The 24240-nt window shown below is 38.6% G+C and overlaps 1 protein-coding gene across 22 annotated transcripts in view; it reads right to left on the bottom strand.

Annotated features, from left to right (window-relative positions):
* SOX5 (SRY-box transcription factor 5) overlaps window positions 1-24240 on the bottom strand; it is a 645708-nt gene that overhangs the window by 79184 nt on the left and 542284 nt on the right. For 18 of the 22 annotated variants that reach the window (XM_087765890.1, XM_087765888.1, XM_087765887.1 and 15 more), the window contains 2 exons: window positions 19598-19721; window positions 6526-6611 (listed from right to left, as the gene is read on the bottom strand). In XM_087765890.1, coding sequence (XP_087622016.1) covers window positions 6526-6611; window positions 19598-19721 — 210 coding nt within the window. The remainder of the gene's footprint in view (window positions 1-6525; window positions 6612-19597; window positions 19722-24240) is intronic. The other 4 variants (XM_087765899.1, XM_087765878.1, XM_087765881.1 and 1 more) reach the window with 1 other exon arrangement.

Raw genomic sequence — 24240 nt, 5'->3', positions numbered from 1 at the left:
TTTACCCACCATGAACAAGATTTATTTGAGCTGATATGTTCTGTGGTTCATGCTTTTACACAACCTATCACAATCTCCAGCTCTCAGCATGTATCTGGAAAGTGAGGACTAGTTGCATCCTGGTGTTGTGAGGCTTGCTTCTGAGTTAATTGGGAGGAACACTTTCTGCTTAAAAACATAGCGATTGCTCAAAAATGCTATTGGCAATCAACAGCCCCTCACCCCACACCTTACTTATACAGCTTAACAAATATTTTTAAATCATCACTAAGACTTCATAATACATACGAAATCTTGGAAAGTTCAGATTTTTGAAGACAACTTACCCCATACCCACATAGAGATCTTCACCCTGTTCAGATGGTTGTAGCTTCACTTAGATGAAGAGCACTATGCCCCATTTTTCTAGCTGAAGAACGGGACCTTGGTCTTCAATGATCTCTTTTAAAATGGCCATCTTGGCTACTCATTTGCAGAACAGGTGGCAAATATCTAGTGGCCAACACATTCACTTACAAAGCCAGAAACAAGTGGTGGACAGAAGTAGGGAATATAGAATCTGCATGAACGTAGCAATTTTAAAAACTATTTAAAAGGGCATCCAACAAAAATGTATACATATTATGTTGTTTTGTTACTCCTATTATTATCATTATTTGTGATGGCCATCAAAACCAGCATAGCAATACACTGAGCTAATGGCAGATGGACAACTGCCATCTTTTGGTTATGCTAATGAGAATTGTCGCTTTTCATGTACTTAGCTGTTTTTTTCCCCAGATGTGTGTGCTCACAGTGAAAAACTAATTCTACTTTTTTATGCTTAAGTGGATTGCATGAGTATTATAATATTGTAATTAAACTGTGCACTAATGATTCATTCCCTACAAATTAAGTCAGAGTCCTATTAATGAGAACAGGTAAAGTAGAAAAGCAAACAGTGAAAAGGATACAGATTCTCACTGTTGAAAAGCCAGCTTAGGTGGCATTTAAAGGTAGATGCTGCCCAGCAAATAGAAGGAATAACCTTGCACTGTTAAGAAATGGTTTACCTTCTTGTAGGCAAAGACTTGGTTATAGTAATACCCCACGGAGGTCATGAATGTAGATTGCAGAGTAAATGAATAATGGATAAAGTATTGCCATCTCTTGGATACATTCCGTAGAGACAATAATGGGGCATTGGACTTTTCTTCTCAATCAGAAATAATTCATACGTCTTTGCAGCTCTGGCAAGTTGGCTCCCCAATACAAGGAAAGAATCAAGCTTTCAGTATTCAGATGTATCACTACAGTGTTTGTACAGCTTTTTCAGGGTCTTCTTTCAGAGACTTGCAGTGTTTTAACACTGGAAGGCCAACTGCTTCATCTGGTCAAAACTGGTTATGTCTATAGACTATAGTAAAGAGATCAGAAAGAGATATGCAAACAAAAAATAAACTTAAATGTGCTTGACAATTAATGCATAAAAATATAGTGCCATCTCTTTAAGAGACAGGAAGTTCTATCATCAGCAACATTTCAAATGAAATTGAAGGAGATACTTCAGAGAAATAACCTGAACTGGCAAGTGGAGAGATGTAGCTCATCCCTGCAATGGTGCAGAAGCCAAAAGGAAGCTAGTATGAAAGAAAAAAAAGGGTATCTGGCTGAGCAGGCAGTCCTCATGCTTTATTTTTGTTTCACAGGGAACAGATGTTTTATGTAATACTCATATGACCATTGGAACAGTCTATCTTCTGATCAGTCACTGTATACTTGTTAAATAGCTGTATCCTTTCCGTTTCCTTCAACTAAAACAACCATGGAGACCACAGATGATTATGCAACCCTTAAGATACCTAGAAGCAAGGTTTTCCAAAGGAAAATTTGTAGTGAGTCAGACACCTAAATAACAGCAAGATGAACAACTTTGAGAAGCATTCAGACTCCAAATGGGTTTAACTTTTCTCAAAATCTAGGCACTTATGTCAGTGCCTACATGTGGCCCAAATTCTTCAAAAATGTGGTCCAGACTATGTATGCTAAATTCCATTGAAATTCAGTCCTTGTTACACATCTTCCCACACTACTGAAAAGATAGGTTTGTAGTAAGAAAAAAAAAAATTGACCCAAGTACTTAACAAAGAAAGTACAGACTAAAAAACTTGGCTGAATTATTTTTCCAGATATGTTTGAGGTCTAAATCTGCTCATTATCTTTATACAAATAGCCAAAGAGAATCAATCGGGATTTTTCAAGTAGCTAATCTTCAGAACTGAGACCCAGCTAAAATGCTTTCACATGCGAACGCTGACATGAGGTCCTCTTGATCTGTATGGTGACAGGTTTGGTCATAATGTTGAACACAACCACCAATAATCATGATGTCCTGTTTCACGCTAAGATGAAGAGGGAAGACAGTTTGAACGTGGGCACTCAAAACTTTTTGGGGTGTTTTTCCAAGAGCAGATGTTTGCAGGAAGTCTGTATTACATCAGATTGCTATATTGTTTTGACAGGACACAAAATGTCCATACAGTAACACTACACGGGCAGCTGTCATTATACATCCAGCATTATCTTTCAATATAGTTATGGGTATATACAGCATTTGTATTACTGCCAATTAATCAGTCGTTGTCACTATTTGGTTATAAAACGCACAATCTGGGAAATCTGAACCATCCGCACTCCCAATGGTGCAGATTCCTCTCCGTTTTCAGAGCAGGCGATCAGGTCCTTTGTTTCCTAGTGCTCAGAAAGCACTCAGGAACTATTTTTTCTCAGAAAAAAACCCACCAGATATCATTTTATACTGAATTTGCTCAGGCTTTTGGAAACATCTATTTTGTACTAGGTATGCCCAAGATGACCGGTATTAGCATAATCACTTTAGTTTACTTTGTGTAAAACTTGTTACATTATATCCATGCTTACAGCTTTGAATGTTGATCTTCAAGATGGAGGAATTTAATTCCCTCATCTGCTGAACCATATAGGAAAACATCGTGTTCATATAAGGGTTACAGCAGTACTGTCGATGCATTAGCCTTATTCAGTAAAACACAGTGGCAAGACTATGTTCAGCTTTGTTCTTGTTCATTTGAAACAGAATCACCATGCTGCATCACTCTTGAAGAACAAGACCATATGAAATTTATGGGTGGAAAAACCAATATAAGAAACTCATGTGCTAACCAAGAGGGATTTTACTGCAATAAGGGTGTATTTTAAAATGACACTTCAAACAATGCTTGGGACTGAATCTTCTCAATAACAGAGGAAAGCTAAAAACTTTTTTTCAAATGGCATTTATATCATTAAATGTGGGTATGAGTGAATATGCAGGGCTGGTAGATAGCTCTTTACCAGAGGATAGGTTCAAGCATGCATCATGTTAGTTCCAGCTTCTCCAACATGGCCCCATCCATCTATTCCTTTTGCGACATCTAACAGTGTAAGTTTTAGTTTCCATTCTTACTGAGTCATTAGTCTCTCTGTGGATACTGGAAATAAAGGCAATCACGTATGGCTAATTGTGGCGGATATCAGATGACAGAATCTGTATACCCCAGTGGGGACTCAAAGACAGGGAGAGAAACGGAAGGCTTCAGGTTACGAACCCGTCAGTGGGAATCAACAGGGCATTTCAAAATGAGAGATTACATTTTCACCGACAAAGAGTATCTTTGCCACAGGGAAACAATCAGGTGTTAGCTGTTCTTCTATAAATATAGCATGCATTTCATTTACAAAAAGAAAATCCAATTTTGAGAACCAGGGATAAAAAAGTACTTCCTGCTGATCTCACAGTACACTACTAAAGCCATGCCCCGACTTAAAATTCTCTAATGAAATAAAAAAGACGTGTTTATCGCTATACAAACAAACAGGAAAAATTCCTTGGCTTTGTCTTCACTAAGATAACGTTGTGTACCAAATTCTGCTGGGAGCAACAAACTGAGCATTGTGTCAGGTTCTTTGATCTCCCCTCAAAACTACTGCTTTTAGTATACAAAGCCTGAAAGATGAGTGATAGAGAGGACAGAAAAAGAAACAAAGAAGCAACGTTGTACTTTCCTGACCTTCTGCTGTCTGATGACCAGATGACAGAGGGTTTGTAGGGAACACCATGGTTATATGTAATGTAGGAGAATGTCTGAAGTAAGAAGAGCTCCTCCTTGAAAGAGACTGTAACGGCTGCACATTCACCCATGCCATTCAAAGGTGGTTTTTGGAACAGTTCTTCATGACAAACATTATGAGTGTTTCTTCATGACTGAAGAAACAGTCATCACTGAGCTAAACTGGATTGGAACAGAGTTTGGAAGGCACAATCCTTCTAAGCTAGCAGCTATGCTAGATTCAGCTCCACTCATGTTAGCATGGGTGAGAGTCCATTCTGAGTACTATATTGTAAAACCTTTCTCAAAGCACATCCCGCCTATCTGACCCTTTTAAATGGCACCAGAAATTAAGAGGCATGACCACTTTCTATTAGATAGGTTGTGCTGATAGCTAAAAATCACTGTGAAGACGTGAAAAAAGACAACTTAGAATTTTTTCCAGCATATACATACCCTTAGAGATCAAGTCTGAAAGATTTGAAGGAGTCTACCGAGTTAGTAATTTGAACCTCCCCCACTGACTGGCTGCCAAAGTCTCCCTTTAATTTCAGACTAAATAAGATGTAGCAAAACAACACAGGTGAATTTGGTCAATACTTTCATTTTAATGTTCTCCTTTGCACAGAAATAAGAGGCCTTTGATGTTTTCAAATTTTCCACAACCTAAACTCATCTTAAGATATTTATGAAGTCAGTCCCATTTGCACAAAGCCCACCTGTTTATAAGGAAACCGTCATTGTGATAAAGCCTATTTTAATCAGAATACTTCAGCCCACCGCATGCAGAGATACAGCCCAAAGCTGGTCCTGAAATGGAAGTAAACCATCCTCCCAGCTCACTGGAGCACTGATGCATTATTTCAGGACTAGTCTGAACAACCGAAAAAATAAGGAGAATTAGACTCGGACCTCTATTTTCTCATTGCTAGCTAGTTCCATTTTTGGTTTTCCTTTTTTCCCCCTCTTTCTTCCATATGTGTGTTCATGTGTGTTTGGCTGTTATAAGCACTTTATCAATACTGACGTTACTCCTCAAAATTCATTTCAGAGGGATGACTTTTATGGCTCCCATGATTCTTAAGCCGCCTACGGTATTTGTAACTCACAGAATCAGAAACTAACACACAAGACAGTGTAGCTTTTCATACAAAGGCACAATAGGAATGAATGTATTAACCTCTGTGGTGCATGGAATGTGTCAGCTTACACACTGGCAGCTATTTCTGTGAAACTCGGCTAACTTCCGCTGGCTGTGTTAAAATAAAAAAAAAAAATCTTCCCCAGAACTCTGTCCCACGCTCTCGTATGCTGGCCAAACAACTGAAATATCTGATGTTGCAGAGAGTCTACTTCATACTGATGCTGGCCAAACCGAGTTTGAGAATGCATTTTACACGTACTGTTTATAAATGCTGAGCTTTTCCAAGCAGGTATAAAGCTCTGCTGTTCCATGTGACTTGGCAAATAATAACGAGCAGGGAGACGAATTAGCAATGGAGAATATGGGATTTTTTTTTTTTTTGTTTCTACAAAAGAGTGTCAATCCAGATTGTGCAGAACTAGAGACTATTTGGCTCTTGACTTCATTTTAGTCCCAAATTTTACTCAGCTTCATCCTACCAGCAAAGCATACGTGGCAGGTAACAAAATTCAAACTGTGGAGATGGACATCGCATTTGCTTAATTCCAATGACTTGACAAGGGTTGTGGGGCTGATCAGGAATACCTGAGGAACATCTGCACCGCTATCATTAAGACCCACGGACACCCTAATACCTCCAAAATTTAGAATGATATTGGGAGTTTTGAATCAGATACATCTGGCTACCAGGCCAACTCTTTAACATAGCTAAAAAAAAAAAATCTTTAGCATCTTTCCACCTGTTTTCTAATTGCCTATATTAAATTAGTATAATTGCTAATTATCTGCACTACAGCAGTGCCTAAAACGTGCTGGATACCATAAAACACTGTAGGAGGGGCCAGTCATTGCTCTGAGCCTAAAAGGACATAATCACGTTAAGGGACTTCTGAACACTTTAAAAGCGCTTGTCAGGACAGAGGTTTTCTGCCCGGCAATGTGTTTCCTTTGGCTGGTTTACACCTAGTCAGCCTGTAGAGCCTGCATTAGAACTATCTAATGGAAAAGACAAGCTAACATACTGCTCTGCAGAAATTTAAAGTGCAAACCTGAAAGTAGTTAAATTGACAAGAAAGACACGAAAACGTAACAAAAATTTCCCCCAAGGTAGAAGGAAAATGTGTATGATTTGACGATTATTTTGCTTCAGATGCAAATTTTATGTGAAGAGAACAGGCCAAAACCCCTGTTAATTGCACGGCGTTCAAATGGAAGAGAAAACAGTTTTTCATATTTACTTAACCTTTGCCTCTTCTGCATTGTTTTTGGACTTACCTGCAGTTGGAGTGGGCCTAAGCCTGGTGTTGCTGCGGCAGCAGCTGCCATGGTAGTTGGGATCAGCTGAACGGGGTAAGGGTCACCTAAGTAAGAGAATAATAGAGGCGTCAGCACCTTTTATCTACTCTCCACCTGCAAATTAAAGTCCTGCATTCACTCCTTCCAAAAGCCTTCTTTTGTGTGCCTTGTTGAGGCCTAATGAAAAGCTCTATTGTGCAGCCTTTTACTAACACTCTTTTCACAATTCTGGCTGAGAGAGGAATGTGAATAAAAGGCACAAGCAATTAAGGCGGAAACCTCATCCTTTTTCATGATGTATTTAGGGAAATGGAAAAAAAAGTGCACATTGATCAGAAGGCTGCACTTCAAAAAAAAAAAGGGAAGAAAGAAGATGGGGGTGGAGGAGAAGAGAAGGAAAACAGTACAACCTTGATAAGATCACAGCATTAGAAGGGGACAAATTTACAAGCTTGTCCAGAATATGAAGTTAACCAAACTCTGCTCGCTGTTAGTAAACCGAGCCTCACACAGATCAGAAATGGCACTGCCTTGACTACTATGTTTTCTTTTAGGTGAGAAAGAAAATCTTGCTTTAGTTTCAGGGTTTGATCCTACAACAGGAAAAAGCATGTGAAGTTAAGTAAATCAGATACAAGCCTCTGAAATCCCTGCGCCAACTGCACTTCATGACTTGTGATTCAATTTTGCTTCTGAGGAAAAACTACTTCAGTTTTAGTAAAAACTGCATTGTGCTGAATGAGATAAAGGTACCCAGTAAAGGCTTAAGAAAAAGTTGCAGGCGTTTATAAAGGAAAATTACCTGAGACGGTAAAAATCAAGATGGACACAGACATGTTTTAGTATTATGGAGCACTCAATTTTGGTCACTCCTTACATATCTGATTTCTTAAAATAAACTTCATACTAGCCCATCAACAAAGCTATTAAGAAAACTGGTAAAAAATAATAAAAAATGTTACATGCATTATATTGCTTCTCCAAATGATAAAATGTTTAAGCACTTTCCACTCAAATAAGGATCACCAGAGCATTTCTGTATGTCCCTATGTTCTGGTAGTGTGCATGGTTTCTGTAACATTAGAACAGCCGCTTGAAATGAGACTATGGAAAAGGCAGAACGCTTTATCAGGAAAATCTACCTAAATGTTCCTGTACATCTCATTAGAGAGGTAGACTAAAAGTTTTCCTCCTCTTTTGTGCTTTTCTGAGTGAACTGGGGAAAAAAAAGACAAATTAAGAAGGCAATGCAGGCTGTTCTGTACAATCGTTATTACTTATTATTGAATTAAAGTTTATAATGGTATCAAGCCTAAGTTACAGGAAGCAGAAAACAAAGGGAACGAAATTTATCTCAAGTTTTTGGAATGTTAGAAATAAGCTGTGTTGGTGTATACATGTTCAGGAAAACTGCTAATATTTCCTTTTATAATGCAATCTTCTTTACAGAGATCTTTTCATTCAAGCATTTTGATCTCCTGTTCAGAATTAAATACCATAACTTCTAGAAATGGAGGGCCAGAAAAAAACTGGGCTGGCAAAGCATCTTAACAGATATTTAACTTCAATAAGCATGCCTGCTTATATTTAAGGACATCTTAAATAATGCTTCACTGACTGAAGCCTCACAGTCTTTCAAGGCTAGCCAGCCAAGCAATGGGAATCTAAAGGTCCGCCGAGGCATCCCCATTCACAAATATCTTTGCACCAGTACCAGGCCACAACTTCTCTTTTTATTTATTTACTGTCAATGGGCAACGGATTTGCTGACTTGCTTGGATTTGGTTTTCCCCAGAGGATACCATTGTTTCACATTTTCCCATTTTCTGTTGCTTTAACTGAGGCATCCACTTTCCGTTTCATATCATGGATTGAAAGAAACATTTCTCTGACTTGAAATTTTCTGGGAAGTTATCCTGTGACCCAAGCAATGGGCCTTAAACATGTGAAGACGCGGAGAAGAAAGAGACGGTGGTCAAAGACTCGGGGCCAATGGAGTTTAGCTGCTTCCAGACCACTAGTAGATCAAAGGCCAATCCCAGTATCATTCTGAAAGACTCCTCTCTAGAACAGGACATTTTGTTCAAGAACCAGCTATGAAATAATATAAAATTATTAATTTCTCAACTGGAAAGAAAAGAATGAGCGAAAAGTTTCTCACTAGAATGTTGATTTTACAGCCCATTAAAATTTTTAGTTACAAATGATTTGTATTAAAACATACATATTAAAAGATTTACTTCCATGCACTGTCCCACATTCCTCTTCTCTCCACACACATGTATAAGCCTCAGCCCATCCTCCCACAGCCTCATGCTGATTCATGAATCGCACTATTCTCACCTCCCTAAACAGCCAGGCAGATTCTCATACCCTCATCTGTTGTGGTAATTCCTATCTTTTATGGTTCATTTGGTAGATATATCAAGGAGATGCTTCTCAGAGAAGAACATGCTAAAGTCCCCATGGCCACGTGCATGGTCACAACCAGTGGCTTTGGTGGTGTAGGTGATGCTTCTGGGACTTTTTAGGGGACCATGCTAGAAAGCAACTACTACATCAATACATGCTAAGATAGGTTTTCAGAATTCTAAGGAAAAAACTCAAATTCATCCTAAAAACAGATTATAGTTGTACAGAGCTAGGCTCTCCTGTTTACCAGGTTGCTTTTTTGCTAGTTCACTCTTTAAAAGTTTTTACATTTTTCCAGTGCTGCGAAGTATTTTTAAGAAACAAAACCAACAAACAAATCTGAAAGGCTTCTGTAACTTATTACGAATCTTCGCATTGTTATGCTCTGGTAATACCCTCTGCTATCTTGTGCTTATCTCGGGCGTTTAGCAATTCTTTTTATGAAGAAAAGTACATCCTGCCTGTGCTGCAATTCCTTCACAAGTGCTACTCATACACAGTACATCCACATTACTTCTCCCATGGTACAGACACGGTAGCAGCAAAGAAGCTGGAGGAGGGTACAATAACGAGCACAGACACCATCAGGGTTAGCCATCCACTATGTTTGCCCTGGTACAAATGTCTCACAAAAGATCGCCTCTGTCTGGAGGAGCTTACTGTCCACAGGAGACAAAACACAAAAGAGCAAGGACTATGCTCAAATGCCGTGCCATGCCCTGGGTCACACAACAGGCCAGTGGAAGAGCCAAGATTAAAACCCACAGACAACTCTTCAGACAGTGTCCTTCCCAGGGAAGCATCCAGGCCCTGTACCAATGAGGAGGCCAAGCACTTATACACTCACATCACACAGTGCAGGAGCAGCTGCCACCCCTCAAAACATTAACAAAGGCTTCAAGTCTCCTCTGATAAATATGGACCTGCTCACTCTTTGCTGTTACTCTAGAACATGATACCTCCTTTCTACTGTCCTTAAACTTATTCCCATATCAGACTGAAGGTTTTGCAGTTTTAGTTAATTCTGAAGTCTGGGAAATGCATGCCTTACTTCTTACATTTCATTACTTTTTCAGTAAATATCTTATTTTTAGATGTAAAAGACACTACATTTTTTTCCCAAGCTCTGGGAATGTTTCAGGAATGTGAGGCAAGGTATAAAGTTATTAGAAATAGATATTTCCCAAGCCATTCACAAGTTTGCATCACTGAAAACACCAATAAATTCTCAAACAGCTACAGTACATTTCAATTCACAAAATTCACTATTAATCTACTAATGCAAGCAGGCAGGAGTGTACCTCCCTGCGTCTTTCAGCTACCAAAAGATAAATTTTGTGTATTCCTTTCATGTTCCAAACTGTTTCTCATTATGAGTGGACTTTTCATATAAACAAAGCATCAGAGAGAAGTTTTGTTGTTTTGTTGTTGTTGCTTTTCTTTAGTACACTATATGGTAAAATCTGGAGCAAGTCAAAGGCTGGGATTTTTATTGTAAGAACAAGGTAAAAATTACTTAATTAGCTGACATATTCTTCTCTAATATATAGCTATTTCCCAGCTACTCGGTGACATCACTTTGAAGAACAGAATTATTCAAGACTGACTCCATGAGAAGAGCACAGAAGAACGTATGTACTGGTGATAAAGCACTTAAGTGAATGGGCTATGTCAGCCTGGAGGAGCTGATGCGGTATATTAGAGGTGTTGGTGCACACTCTGAGCAAAGGAAAACGCCAGTGGCTCAGGGAAGAAAGAAGGCAAGGCTGAACCCTCAGTTCTGTGCCAATTCTTTACTTCTCGATCCTTCTTTTGGTCCGTCTTCCACAAACATACCCAGAACCTCTTTCCTGATAATTTATGCACTGCAACTTCTTTCAATTTCAAATCACACCTTCATCCTTGCCCAAAATAATCTTCCAAGATCTTGCTTACAAGAGGATTTTTCATGAAGTACATGCACTTTTAAACCACTCTTTCTATGAACTTTCTCTATCATCCTCCACTGAAAACACTTTTCTGCGAAAGTAAGTTGTGGTACAGAGCCAAGTGGACGTCCTGTCCCCGAACGCAAAACAACCACCCTCTGTGTTCAGGAGCTTAATTTTCAACTGACGAGCTACCAAGCTCATGGTTTTTAAATGACTGTATACTTGTGGAAATGCAACAGTGGCTCTTAAACCATTGATATGTTTTGCAATATTTTATCAAAGGAGTTTAGTAAGTTAAAAAACATTGAGACTTTTTTTTAAACGAGAAAAGAAAGCATAGGAGCTAACATTATGTGTGTTGCACCATTCACCTAAACTCATAAGATGTTTTTTGTATTCCTTTTTCTGTCAGTCATCCTATTTATTCTCCTTCATGGTGCAATCCCCCCTAGTGTCTTGTCTTGTCTCCTGACAGGCTGCAAGCTCTTCAGAGCAGGCACAATTGTCTTACTTGCTATATAAATCAAGTTATATGCTAATGTTGAATTATCATGTTTTGACAGGATTTTTAAGTCGAACCTGATTATATGAAACAATAGAACTCTCTGATTTTTTCCCTGAAATTTTCTTCTTTAAAAAAAAAATGATACTGGAAGAGGAGAAGTAGGGGGTTTATTTCCTATGATTTTTTAAAAACTTATTGTTTCCCTCCTACCTGTCTTTCAGGGAGAGCAAGTGAAAAAAGTTGGAGGTCATGGAAGGAGAAGAAAAAAAGAAAACAGTGTAAAGAACATAAAGATTAGGAAACAAAACCAAATTCTTAAATTATAATTTCCAAAACCAGAATGCTAAATTCCATGAAAAATACCAGAATAAACATTTCCTTATAGTAGATTCTGTTGAATGAAAAGGAATTCTACATTATCCTCCCCCCATTTTTGACAAGCTCTAGAACAAGCCACAATAATTTTACACTCAATTTATCACTTAAGTATATTTATAATGAATAATCACAGCTGATGGCTAGCTGACGGGTAAGCCACTGCATCTCTTCTCACCACTCATTCATTCTCATCCTCGTCACCGTTTTCCTTTTGGTTTTTTGGTGTGATGGTGGACATGTAGTAAGAGTAACGGGAGGCTGTGAAAGACATGAGCAGCGTTCCCTGACTTCTGGCTCTAGGCATCAGGGATTTAGATATATAAGAAAAAGAGTATGAGGAAGACACAACTGGTGGCTTCCAAAAAGGAATCCAAACTGGTTCCCTGATTTTTTTTGAGGATAGTCTGGACAGCATTGACCAAGTGCTGCTTACAAGGGATTAGCCTATTTTGTATTTTAGAGAAACAATTCAGTCTGCAGAACGGATGGCTTCAGAGGGACCTAAAAGCAGCCTTCCAATTCTTATGAGGAGGGGATCAGCAAGACAGGGCCAGGCTCCTCACAGCAGTGTTTGCTTGGAGGACAAGAGCCAATGGACATAAAGTCAATCAAGAGAACATCAGATTTTCTCCATGAGGACAGCCAGACATTGAAACAGGCTGTCAAGACAGGGTTGTGCAGTCTCTGTCCTTGGAGGTTTTCAAGCCCTGACTGAATAAAGCCCTGAGTAACCTGGTCTTATCTCCTAGATGACTCTGCTTGGAGGAAGAGGTTGGACTACAGACCTCCTGAAATCCCTTCCAACCAGAATAACCCTATGATTTCCAGAGTGCCCTTTTTTTTTTTTTTTTAATATACCTGTTGAATAAACAACAGTTATTCAAAAGCTCTGAGTACCAAGGAAAGCCAATGTATTTCCACAGAGGTTTGTACACGGTCATGAATGTAAAAATCGGGACTTTTATTGGTTGCCCAACTATGGATAATAGCGCCGTAACACCAGACATCTTTTATGGCCTAGAAACTGAACTGAAACTATCAGCCTGTTTTCACAGGACCCCGTTATTTTGCTTGTTTATTTTGTTTTTATTAGCATTACTGTGAGAAGCCACACATAGATCAGGGGCTATGGGATTCTTTCTGTCAGAAACAGTCTTTAGTTGTGTCGTTATTTTTTGCAGTCTTGATGCCTTCCGTTGCATTTGCAGCATTACAGAAGTGACACATTCTTATGTATGCTAAAAGGCAAAGTTGTTACCAAAAATTCCTCCTTCTTGCTCTTTCTATCCACAAGGCTATTACTCTTTTCTTATCCTGGGGGGAACATCAGGGTTTAGTCATATGCTCATTCTTTTCCAAGGCATAAACAGTAGCTCTGAAAGATGACTAGCATCTTTATAAAGAAGCTACAGTATGTGGTCCTCACAACACATGGTTCCTATTTTTGTCATTCTGATAAAAGCATAGCAATGTCAATATTTTTTTCTTGTGATTTGGTGATTGTCAATGACCTGTATGTCAGCTGATACAGCTGACACAGTTAAATCAGAAATTAGCACTCAGTCTCTTTAGAAGCCAGACACATGGACAGTGAGCACAAGAAAAATTATAAGACAGTCCACCTGATAGTCCATTAAACAATGAAACATGTGACCGACTAAAAAACAGAGATATATCAGCAGATTTCCCTGAGGAAGTTTATGGTATTTAACTCCTAAACATTAATTTTATTGTACTGTATGAGGAACCAATTAACTGAGAGTTTCATTTTTCTTGGACATCGGGATTATTGTTCAGAATATAGATGAACAGTAAATTCAGCATATTTTAATTTTATTAGGCTTGGCTTGTTCATCTCACACATTTTTGCCAATTTTAAAAGGTAATTAGATATTTCATCAATAACTTTGTGTGCATTATTTTATTTAGAACACTTCCAGCAGCCACGAGCTGATATGTAAGACACATACAATGTACCTATTGTACATTCGCATTTTTCCCCCCTAATTGGATATGGTTGAAATAGTGATTAAAGCGCTTTCGGAAAACCTCATGTTGATGACATCCGACTGGGAACACAATACGATTTGTTACAACAAATTATCCACAGGGGAGAGGAGGAATGGGCAAAGAAAAACAATTCTTGTTTCCAAAATTTGGCATATTTCCATAAAAATAGCATAGGTATCAGCAAATAGAAGGCTACCTAGAAGCTTTCCTGTGAATTTGCGAATAACCTGGAAAATACATTTGGGGTATATCCCACTTCAAGAAATACAGACTTAGTAATTACTGTTTCCTGAGAGAAGAAAAATCCTAAAAATCACCATATAATTCAATTTCTTGCACACCTCAGTTCAGAAAATGAAGTACGTTGTTCTTCATCCTCCAGAGAAGAAACTATCTGAAATTCAGCAGCTTCAATCATATTGAAAAACCTCAGGACCGATACAACATACCACACTGCCGTAAGTGGCTAGTCAACGTTTTCCTTCCTTTGTATCACAATCATCAAATGCTTAAAAAAGCGATGGAGTGCAGTTTCCAAAATCAGTCTTACTTAGCACCATTAACTGGGGAGAGCCCATCTTCTTTACAAAGTTTGGGCTATTCTGTGTCTTTAATTGTAAGCAGTGCTGCAAATGTAGAACCACATAGGAAGCGCAGGGAAGCTTCTGTCCTGGTGCATTCTGCTCCTTACACTTGTTGAAGAATACCCAATCTACCACTGTTATCAACCTAACTCCTGCCTTTTCTGTAAATAGCTCCCCAGAAGCAGCCCCTTTTGCTTTCCCAAATCTTTATTTCATTCCCTTCATTATCTCTTATACAGGAGACACAATCATGCCTTAATATTCCACATACAAACCTACACATATGTGCATGAATAAAAGGATCACACTACCTACAACTAAAGAGCAGCCTCCTCTGAGGTGGAACTATGCAGTTTTCAAAGGGCACAATACAAAACTTCTATCACTTACACTGTTTTTATACTTTCAAAGCACTCCACAAATATTAATTAGCTCTAAATAAATTCTAATTATTTCTAAGAGTGGCCCTAGCAGATCTGTATCATCTGGTGTGAAATCTGACTTCAGCGAAGTCAACAGCAACAGCTCCTCAGACCTCAGCAGAGCTGACATTTCACTCGCCATTGCTAAAATGCTGGGAGTCATGTATATTATCTAGCAAGTATCACAAGTGAAGCTGAAGTAGTAATGGCAGTAGTAACAAACCACAGGGCTAAGGAATGCTGGCAGACAATAAAAGGAGAAGGGTTAAATGACCTGAGCCAATCTGCATAGCCTAAATGTGGGAGAAGCTTTGCCACAGTTTGGGAAATGCGGTAATCGGGCTCTGTTTGGTTTCAACATCAGCCGAAATGGAAGGAGCTCACCTGCTGCTAAAACCAATTAATAGAGGTACTGGGGTTAACTCCTAACATCTGCTCATGCCACAGGTCACTTAGTTAACACCCCACTTTGAAACATCAACTCTTTATAACGAGATTTGCATTATACATCTATATAAATATTACATAGTATGTATATAATAAAATACATATAAAGAGGTTTGCATAAACAATCAAAATTCTTAAATTCCAAACAGCACACAGTGAATAGTTAACCACGTTTGTAGCAAATAAGTAGGTAACCAGTATTTTTCTTGCTAATCGTGGACAATATAGTGCATCACATACTGCCAACTTATTTTTCTCATGTGAAAAAAATGCTTTGGTTGTAAATAATAATATTAAATATTTTACACACCATGCATCTAGGTATGGAAGTTAAAAATCAGCTGGAACCATAGACTATGAATCTTTTTCTCAAATAGAAATGTAATCCTAATAGAAGTTCCTCCCTTCTTCTCTGCCAACTTTACCACCACACAATATGCCATAGAGAAAAAAGGGGAAGTGTCAACTTGTGTAAATTGTCCCTTATGTAATGCAAACCATCTGTTTAAAAAACAAAACAAAATGAAAAACCAAGCCACTCCCAAGCATGATCTGCTATGGAGAAAGAGAAAGAAAAGGAAATTTACTACCTTGAACTGCAAGCCAAAGACCATGACTTGCCATGTAACCACGGAGAAAATATTTACCCCTCTCCTCCCTGTATTTACCCAATTTTGCAAAATACTTGGAGAAGTATAAGTGAATAATTTGCTCTGCACATATTAGAGATTGATATTGTTGTATTTTTTGAGCATCTCAGCCTTCTAGAATGTTTCCAATCAGGTAAGAACCCAAGCAGAGAAACCTCTTTGTTTTTAGTAACAGACAGAATAGCTCTCACACAGCGATGACACCGCTGGGTCAGAAGGTCCCTGAGTCCCCAGCCACTGGAACCTGGCAAAGTACAGAGGGATAAAGTATCGGTATACTCTTGTCCTGTTCTTATACTCTTCTTTAGGTATCTGCCACAAGCAGAATCTAAATGGACCCCTGCTATAAACTGTTATGACTATTTTTGTGTTATCTTCAGTCAAATCCTCAGAAAAGGAAGTATGCGTAGAGAAACTGGTACTCTTCCTTTCCACAGTCTCTCTCGGGGTAAGTCATTAGTCCATTGGGAAGCACTGGCTGAGGAATCCTACCACATACACTCTCTGAAACCACTGGGAGACATACATTTGACCCTCTGTTGCTCTAACATTGACAGGTGAATTAGAAAGAATTGAATAAGTTAGTTTGGTTTCATTATCTAAGCTGAATGAAAGAAAAATAGCAGTATAACTAGGTATTCATCATTTTTTTTTCTTTCACTGACCTCGAAGCTCGATCACACATTCTCTTCCAGCTGCAGCTGTGCTGGCTGAAGAGGCCACTATCTCCAATCACAGCCCCCTGCCAAAGGTTACCACTGTGACCAAGCTGCCTGTTTAATCACTTCCCAACATGTTTCCATTAAAATGAGCCAGCTCAGCTTAAGCAATTTTAACAGAAAGTCCTTGCTATCCCAGCCTGGACAGAAGCAAGTTAGGGAGTGCTTAACCAAGAAGTTTGGCCAGTATGTCAGAAGACAGAGGCACAGTGATGAGCAACTGGAGGCAGTTATCTCTTCAGCTACTTGGCCTGCAGACAGAAGGTGGCAAGTAACCCAGCCATGAGGTGTGACCAACAGCACAACTGACTAGAGATCTGCAGTGCCTTAGATGACATGCTGCTGAATTTCAGATAATCTTTTGGAGATCTGAATTTTCAAAGGGGCAGGGCACTTAACAGTATAAGCGTCCCTTTGAAGGTGTCCCCAACTGGATATCCATAATCAAACGTACTCAGCATCATTAGTTAGTTATGAAAATATTGGTTGTCACAATTATTCCCTCTTCCTGCTCTGCCAAATTTTCAAATCTCCCTTTTATTGAGAAACAGTACGTGAGAATTTTCATAGTTCTTTGTTATTTGTGACTGGAACTATGTGCAGGTTGTTAATGCTAGTAAATAACAGAATCATCACTAGAGAATTCCTGTCAATCAGCCATACAAAATAATTCCAAAAATCTATCAGTCCAGAAAAAAGGGCAGGTTTTCCAAAAGGACCAGGAAGACGTAGAAGTGAGGTTCCATCTTCATAAGGTACACAAGCCAAATTTAAAACATACAATGGCAGTCAGGTAAAGATGCTGGTAGTGAGATCTTCAGAAGTTCATAGGAAGGCCTTGTATCCAAAAGCAAACTCAGTGAAAGTTAAGCATTTAACGTGCTGAGAAGCCGAGCAAATTAATCTGCTGTACGTTCTCTGTTGCAGTGCTATACTGGTACCCATTTTAGCTCAGTTCAAACTAGCAAAGGTGGCTGTACTGAAGTTTACAGTAGAAACATTTGCTAAATACCCCTGAGACTTAGATCCTAGTGCCTTTGTCACTCTTCAAATGAAGATTTAGTCTCTTACATCACTCAGGTGCTTTAGAAAATTTTATCTGAAGCTCTCTGGTTTACAATCTACCACATCTTTGCCAAGAGGACTGATACACAGAAGGGCAAGCAGGGAAGTGGGAGAAATATATTTTAATGGCCTGTCAAAAACATTACTTGATGTGAACATGTTATAGTTGTAAGGCAGCTACGTTTTTCATTGCTACAGGCTTTCTAGGTGTAGCTAAATCCGTATATGCTTTTTCATTTACACTAAACTGTGAGTAAAAAGAAAAAATCCTTTGGACTACTTATCACTTTTCCTCAGCTTCTCAGTCAAATTCAGTCAAACATGCCAGGGAATCACCAAACACAGAGCTGTCTTTTTCCACTGGCTTCTGCTCAGTCCTAGACCTTGGCATGCTGTTAATTCCAAGCCTTACTGCCAGGAGCAGCAGCAACTTTGCTCTTTTTTCTTTTTTATTTTCAAGGTTACACAAACATGAGATGTCATATGTACTTCATGGATGTGAGGAACTACAGGACTGTCTTACAGTTAACGTACATACAGTAAAAAGAAGGAAAAAAACCAACCTCAACTCTTTCTATCCAAAGCAGACTTCATTAACATGCAACTATTTTAATCTGCCAAATATCTCTAACAGGGTGCTTTCCTGACCTTTTCCAGTTATGATAGCATTCATATTCAGTGTGGCTTTCAGTTAAACTTTCTGTAATGTGAATCACTACTTCTCCCATTTGAGAGAGACTGAGTGTGAAATCAGTGGAAGAACTGAATGAGCCTATGCTTTGGCATTGCAGATGCTGAGGGACCGTTTCGAACAGTAATTTTCAGTAGTGGTCCCAGCCTGTAAAATATTAGGGAAAGGGATTAGTGGCCAAAGAAACTCAAGTTCACATTCAAGTGCTGTATCTACAATGTTACAGAAACTGAAAGAAATCTGAAATTGTGGGCTAAGCCAGTTTAACTAAAGGAATCTTTTAGTGTTCTAGTTTTAGGAAACTGCTGCAGTGGCAAGTCCTGAGTAACTCAAAACAACTGATGCATTCATGAGTTAGTCAATGATACCGATGGATACACTGGCATGGATATAATAAAGCTAAACACCCATGCTAGAGACAGAAAACAGTAGAACAAGCAAGTCCTAGGTAACTCAGCAGGAAACTGATGTCAGAAGAGTTATACAAGCACAAGTGCTTGGAAACAAGTCTATGAAGTTCATGCTCTAGCTAAGTCTATTCATGGAAATGGAGTTCCTCAATTATTCTTTAACTTGTCTTTATTATCATCCTATTGACAGGAACATGAAATCCTACAGAAGGCTTAAATAAAATTTTCAAAAAAATCTGGGGAGTATAGAGAACAATACAAATCTTTCAAAGATTAAAAATGTAGATGCTATATTTTTTAGTGTTAGGCTCTCATAAATATACTCATAGTTTGTGTTAGTCCATCAAACTGAAAGGCATATGCTATCTTTGATCTCTGTGCAGAACCCCCGTTGAGATTAATGTGAGTTCTGTGTGAAGAAAGAGACTAGAATAGGCCCTCAGTTCACAAATAGTAAGCAGGCTGCTTCAGGAGAAAAACATATTTTCTTACAACAGTGTTGAAATTTATTGGGAAGTTTCAAATAGCTTCTCTTCAGATGTGTGTATGTATGTGTGGTCATGAGCATGTTCACTTGTCAAAAAGATCTGTCAGAAAGAAGGTGCACAAAGCTACTTGTTGTGTGAAATGCTTTGCTGTTACGTTGAAATACATACTTCATCTCTGACACTCTTCTCTCATATGATACCAACTAATTCTCTATTTTACACTCATCTATGCAAGTTAATGGCTTTGTCCATCTGGCGAGAGAGGTGATACTTTTATACAGATCGGCATGAAATTGTGCCCTATACCCACTTCCAGCTAAAAAAATCTACAGGACTTACTGCATCCCGCTTTGTAGCTGAAACCAGGAGGAAGAAGGAATCCTTGCTGTGCAGCTGCTGCTAGGGTTCGTTGGTCTGGAGGGAATACGGGAATCATTAATGGAGGCAGCTGACCCTGGACCTGCTGAACAGGAGAGGGAAAATCAAACATGGAATTTTTTTGGGGGAAAATGTCTGCTTACATGGTTTCTCTTACTTCTAATCTGAGAGGTCAGGTTTGAATATGCTCCTCTGTAATGGGGTGTTCCAGTAGCATCAACTATTCACCCTCATTTTAATTACCAAAGCACTTCATATGAATTAGATTAATCCAAAATAAATTGGAAGATTCCACTAACGCACACCTATATCCCAATTAATGATTCCCCCCCCCCCCCCCCCAGTCCATAATGCCTCACTTCTCTTTCACTGCAGGGTGGGTTTTTCTCTTTCATTGCACTGTGTAGCAGCATCTCTGTCTTAGACAGTAGGTTTCACCCTGACTGAGCCCAAACACAAAGATATACACACACACAGAAGTACAAATATGTGCATAAGTAGCATATAGCACAGTCAGTACTATTTTTCTGCCCATATGCATGCACTCATTTGTACACATGAAAAGATAAAGTCTCTGAGATGGTAAGAAGAAAGGCTGAGATACTTTATTCACAAATAAAACACAGCTATGTCTGAAGCGTTAGCCGTTCAACTTCGCACAGCAACTGTACCCAACCATGCAAGTCGGGAAATGGAAAATATTATATTGTAAGTGGATACTGCAGGGGACTTAAGACATGCAGAAATTAGTCATCAAAACTGGAAGCTGGCCATGGCACAAGGTCTAATACTATTGCTTTTACCCAGTTCTGACAGAGTTTTTAATTGCTAGAAATGGACATCATCTTTGTATTTCACACAGATGAGAAAGAAAAAGTTTGCTAGATTAAAATGTTGAACGGCTGGTTTTAATTTAAAAAACCCACCATACTGACCAGATCAGTCAGTAAACGGAGACTGACTCATTCTTTAAGAGAGGTAATCTGGATTTTTAATAGCACTGTAAAGCTAAGGCATTGGAGGTACAGATACATTACCAAAGACTAGAATTTAGTTTGTGGTCTGTAGCCTTAAGAACAAGGAGAATTAGGGTGTTGACAGACAACCTTTTTTGGCCAGAGGTGTAAGAAGGTCTTACTCCCTTCATTACTGCCTGCATAGCAGAACTGGCAAAAGAGAACCTGTGCCAGCTCCTTGGGTTCAGACTACAGCATCTTGACTTAATTTTATTTTAATTTAATTTCCTGAAGATCCAGGAGATGTCTCAGTTCACCCAACAGTGTTACAAGGCAGAAGACTGATATGAAATTTGGGAAGGTAACCTCCTCATTTATGCCAGGACCTGTCAACACCTGTGTGTGTGCTGACTGCATCTTTATAATCTGAAACAACTTGCAAGGATGGAGTTCAGGAGCGCTGTTGACAGAAATTCTTGCACTGGGAGATCAAGGTTGGGACTGAAGCTAGAGTAGATGTAGCTCCACTCACTGAAGTAACTCAATTCATTTTTTGTTACTTCAGTATTCTCCTTTCTACTCTGATCCTATTAACTAGAAAACATACATACTTTTAACTGGGTTGCTGGAGAAAAAAAACATATAAAATGTGATTTCTTCTCTATCCCCACTCACTCACCCTAGAACTGCCCAATGTCTGCCTTTTCTTCATGTGTTTATTTTTTGTTTGTTTTGTTTGGGGGTTTGGGTTTTTTTTTAAGACAAAGACAAAGTAACTGTATTCTTTTAGAACAAAAATGAACAGCCGTGTGGAATTTTTGCATAGTACTCTTCTTCGGCAAAAAGCCACAGAACTTTTTTTTAAAATGGTTTCCAAGGATGAAAGTGACTTTGCCAAGCAAAGAAGCTTCAAAACAGGACTCAAAAACACTAATAGAAAGACAGATGGTTCTACTAAGAGCTTTGCTGCCAAAAAAAATGTTAAAAAAAAGTGAAAAAAATGGAGTGATGTTATTGAAGCTGACTGCAAAGTTCTCTGATGACTGCAAATACTCTTGTCCCACTGCAAGTGTTAACTCTGCCTCCAGGGCTAATATAACTAAAGCACCACACACACACAAATTGTCATTGCCAAGCCCACAATGTAGCACAAGTCTGCACTTGATTCCAAGTGACTGCCAAATACACGAGCAAAACACCACACTGAAAAATTCCCATTTAGGAAAACATTTACCAGGAAAATGCCCTTTCTTCTTACATCTGACTGCTGCATTTCGTTTCTTCAAATAGCTGCTCCTCTTTATCTCTCCAAGGGGCCTTATACCCACTAATTTCAAATGACACAACCCCGGTTGCGTTAAGGAGGTAAGAACTATAGAGTGATGAGGATGGTTTGCATGGATACAGAAATAACGCAGTCAAAACAATGTGATTTTCATTCCAGGATGGAATGTATGTAGCACCACTCAAACAGCTACACTTCATTTTCTCCCAAATACAAATAAGTGCAAACATTAGTTTATTTTAATCTGATTACCTGACACAATACAATATAAATTATGGACTCTTCATTTTTCTGCTCATTTAACTACTACATCTTAACTTTTGTTATGTTTATTATTATTACCTAGAATTGCTAGGATACAACTGTTTCAAGTGGCACAGAATACAGGCCCTCCTTCTGAGTTTTACACAAAGGGTATTTTCCTCTTTCCTTTTTTTTTTTTAAAAGCTATTACTACATCAGTTACATCTCTCACAAATGTTTTTTGTTATGAAGTTTACATACTTTCCAATGTTTTCTCAATGGTAACTTCTTGATACGGCATTTCCAATTTGAACATAATGGACTGCAAATCAGAGCTATTTTTCAGGCCTTTCAATTTGTTCTGCTAATGGACACATATATGTCCACAAAAAAATACATCTTTAGCAATCTAAAAATGCATGTAGCTGTCAAGATTCTCCACTTCCCAATCTCTCTATGTGATTACTTCTTAGTTGTAATTACCTAAAGGTAAAGACTGTAGTTTAAATCCTCACAAAATTCCCAATGGATTTAATGGGCTACAATTTCACCTTGTAACTTCTTCTACTTTAGGATATTAGGCTGGATGATAGTGATACAGTCTTCTAAGGGCCTGTTTTTTCAATACACACACTATTGCCACCATGTCAACTGATCACACAGTTCTCTGATTTTTCTTTCTAATTTGAATCCTGCCACCACATATCAGATTAAGCAGAAGTACTCTTGCACTGCATGACAAACTGTAGAGGCATGGTATGCACAGCAAAGGCACATGACATATGTAAAGTAACAAAGAAACAAATCAAATGTCATGAGAGCCATCATGTTCTATACAATCAATTCACTAGTCGAGGAATTCATACTTTCACATATCTGACAAATAATTTGGGGCAAGAGGGAAGCCTGTCATGCAGTGAAGGAAGTAAAACCACACCACTTGGCATTTAGTTTATGAGAAATACTCCCCTTGAGGAAGCAGATACACAAGAGTTCAAACAGGCCAAGAAAGTAAAGGTTCTCTAATTCACAACGAGGACAGCAAGTCATCTTCTGTAATGGCAAAGTGTTTTAGGAGTGGAAGGAACTGCAACCAAGTTTCACCTAGAGCCCAAACCAAAATCAGGAATCCTTCGTATTTGTCACTGAAAAACCAAAAAGGGAGACTAACCCTGAAGAACTTATCAATGAAAAAAACAGTGTGAGAACATGACAAGCAACTAATAGTATATTTACTGTCCAAGTGGGAAACTGAGGCATCCCGACTTGCCTGTAGAGATTTTTGGTTTTGGGAAGTGCCTCACTGTATCTTTATTTGTTTCAGTGCCTTTGAAAAATCTGCCCTTAAATGCCCTTATCCTTATCAAAAGAAATTTGTTAGTAAACTTGGAACTGATTCAAGTTGTTGAAGCCTGGGCCGGTATCTTCACAAATTTGTGCGCATCCTTTATGACTCGACCATAACAAATCCAAGCACACAAAGATGTGCATTCAGTATAGCCACAGCTAGATTCCCAGCCTTCCTAGCTTCATTATAATTGTAGTATTTCTGCCTAAATTCTTGTCTCCTACCTACTTCTAGGAACATACTATGGTTACCACAGCTACCTAAGCACTAAGCAGTATGTTTTTAACAGTTACCCCTACTGTTTGTTACTAGCTCCTGCTGTGACTTGTATAAATTTAGATTGCAAACACTTGACAACTACAGTTCTACTCTATTTTCTGTAAAATGTCACGTGTGCTTTGGGTCACTATATAAATAGCTACAAAGACAAAATAGTTTAAGGAAACATTAAGGTTGCAAAGTTAGGCATTCAAGGCTTAGGAAATGCCAGAACCACGATAGCAGGCCTGACCTTATTTTGGTCCTTTATGCCCATGCATCCTGACACAGTCTTTAATTAAAAAGTTCACAATTTTCCCTCTCACATGACTCTTGCTTAATCTAGCAGGCTTATAATATTTCTCAAGTAACATAAACCCATACTTTCAACAAATCTAAGCTCCTAACATAGCAGCTGCTCTTAGTTTTATTTATTTTATCTTTATACACTTTCACCAATTTAATTTCCGCAGTTGCTCATTACATGTTTATTAGCATAAACTTTTATATAAGT

The sequence above is a fragment of the Nipponia nippon genome, unplaced genomic scaffold (assembly GCF_047370975.1).
Source record: "Nipponia nippon isolate SJK-2023a ecotype South Korea unplaced genomic scaffold, ASM4737097v1 scaffold_3, whole genome shotgun sequence".
NCBI classification, from domain to species: domain Eukaryota; kingdom Metazoa; phylum Chordata; class Aves; order Pelecaniformes; family Threskiornithidae; genus Nipponia; species Nipponia nippon.
The sequence above is the reverse complement of the archived record's forward strand: the minus strand, read 5'-3'. Positions and strand labels throughout refer to the sequence as shown.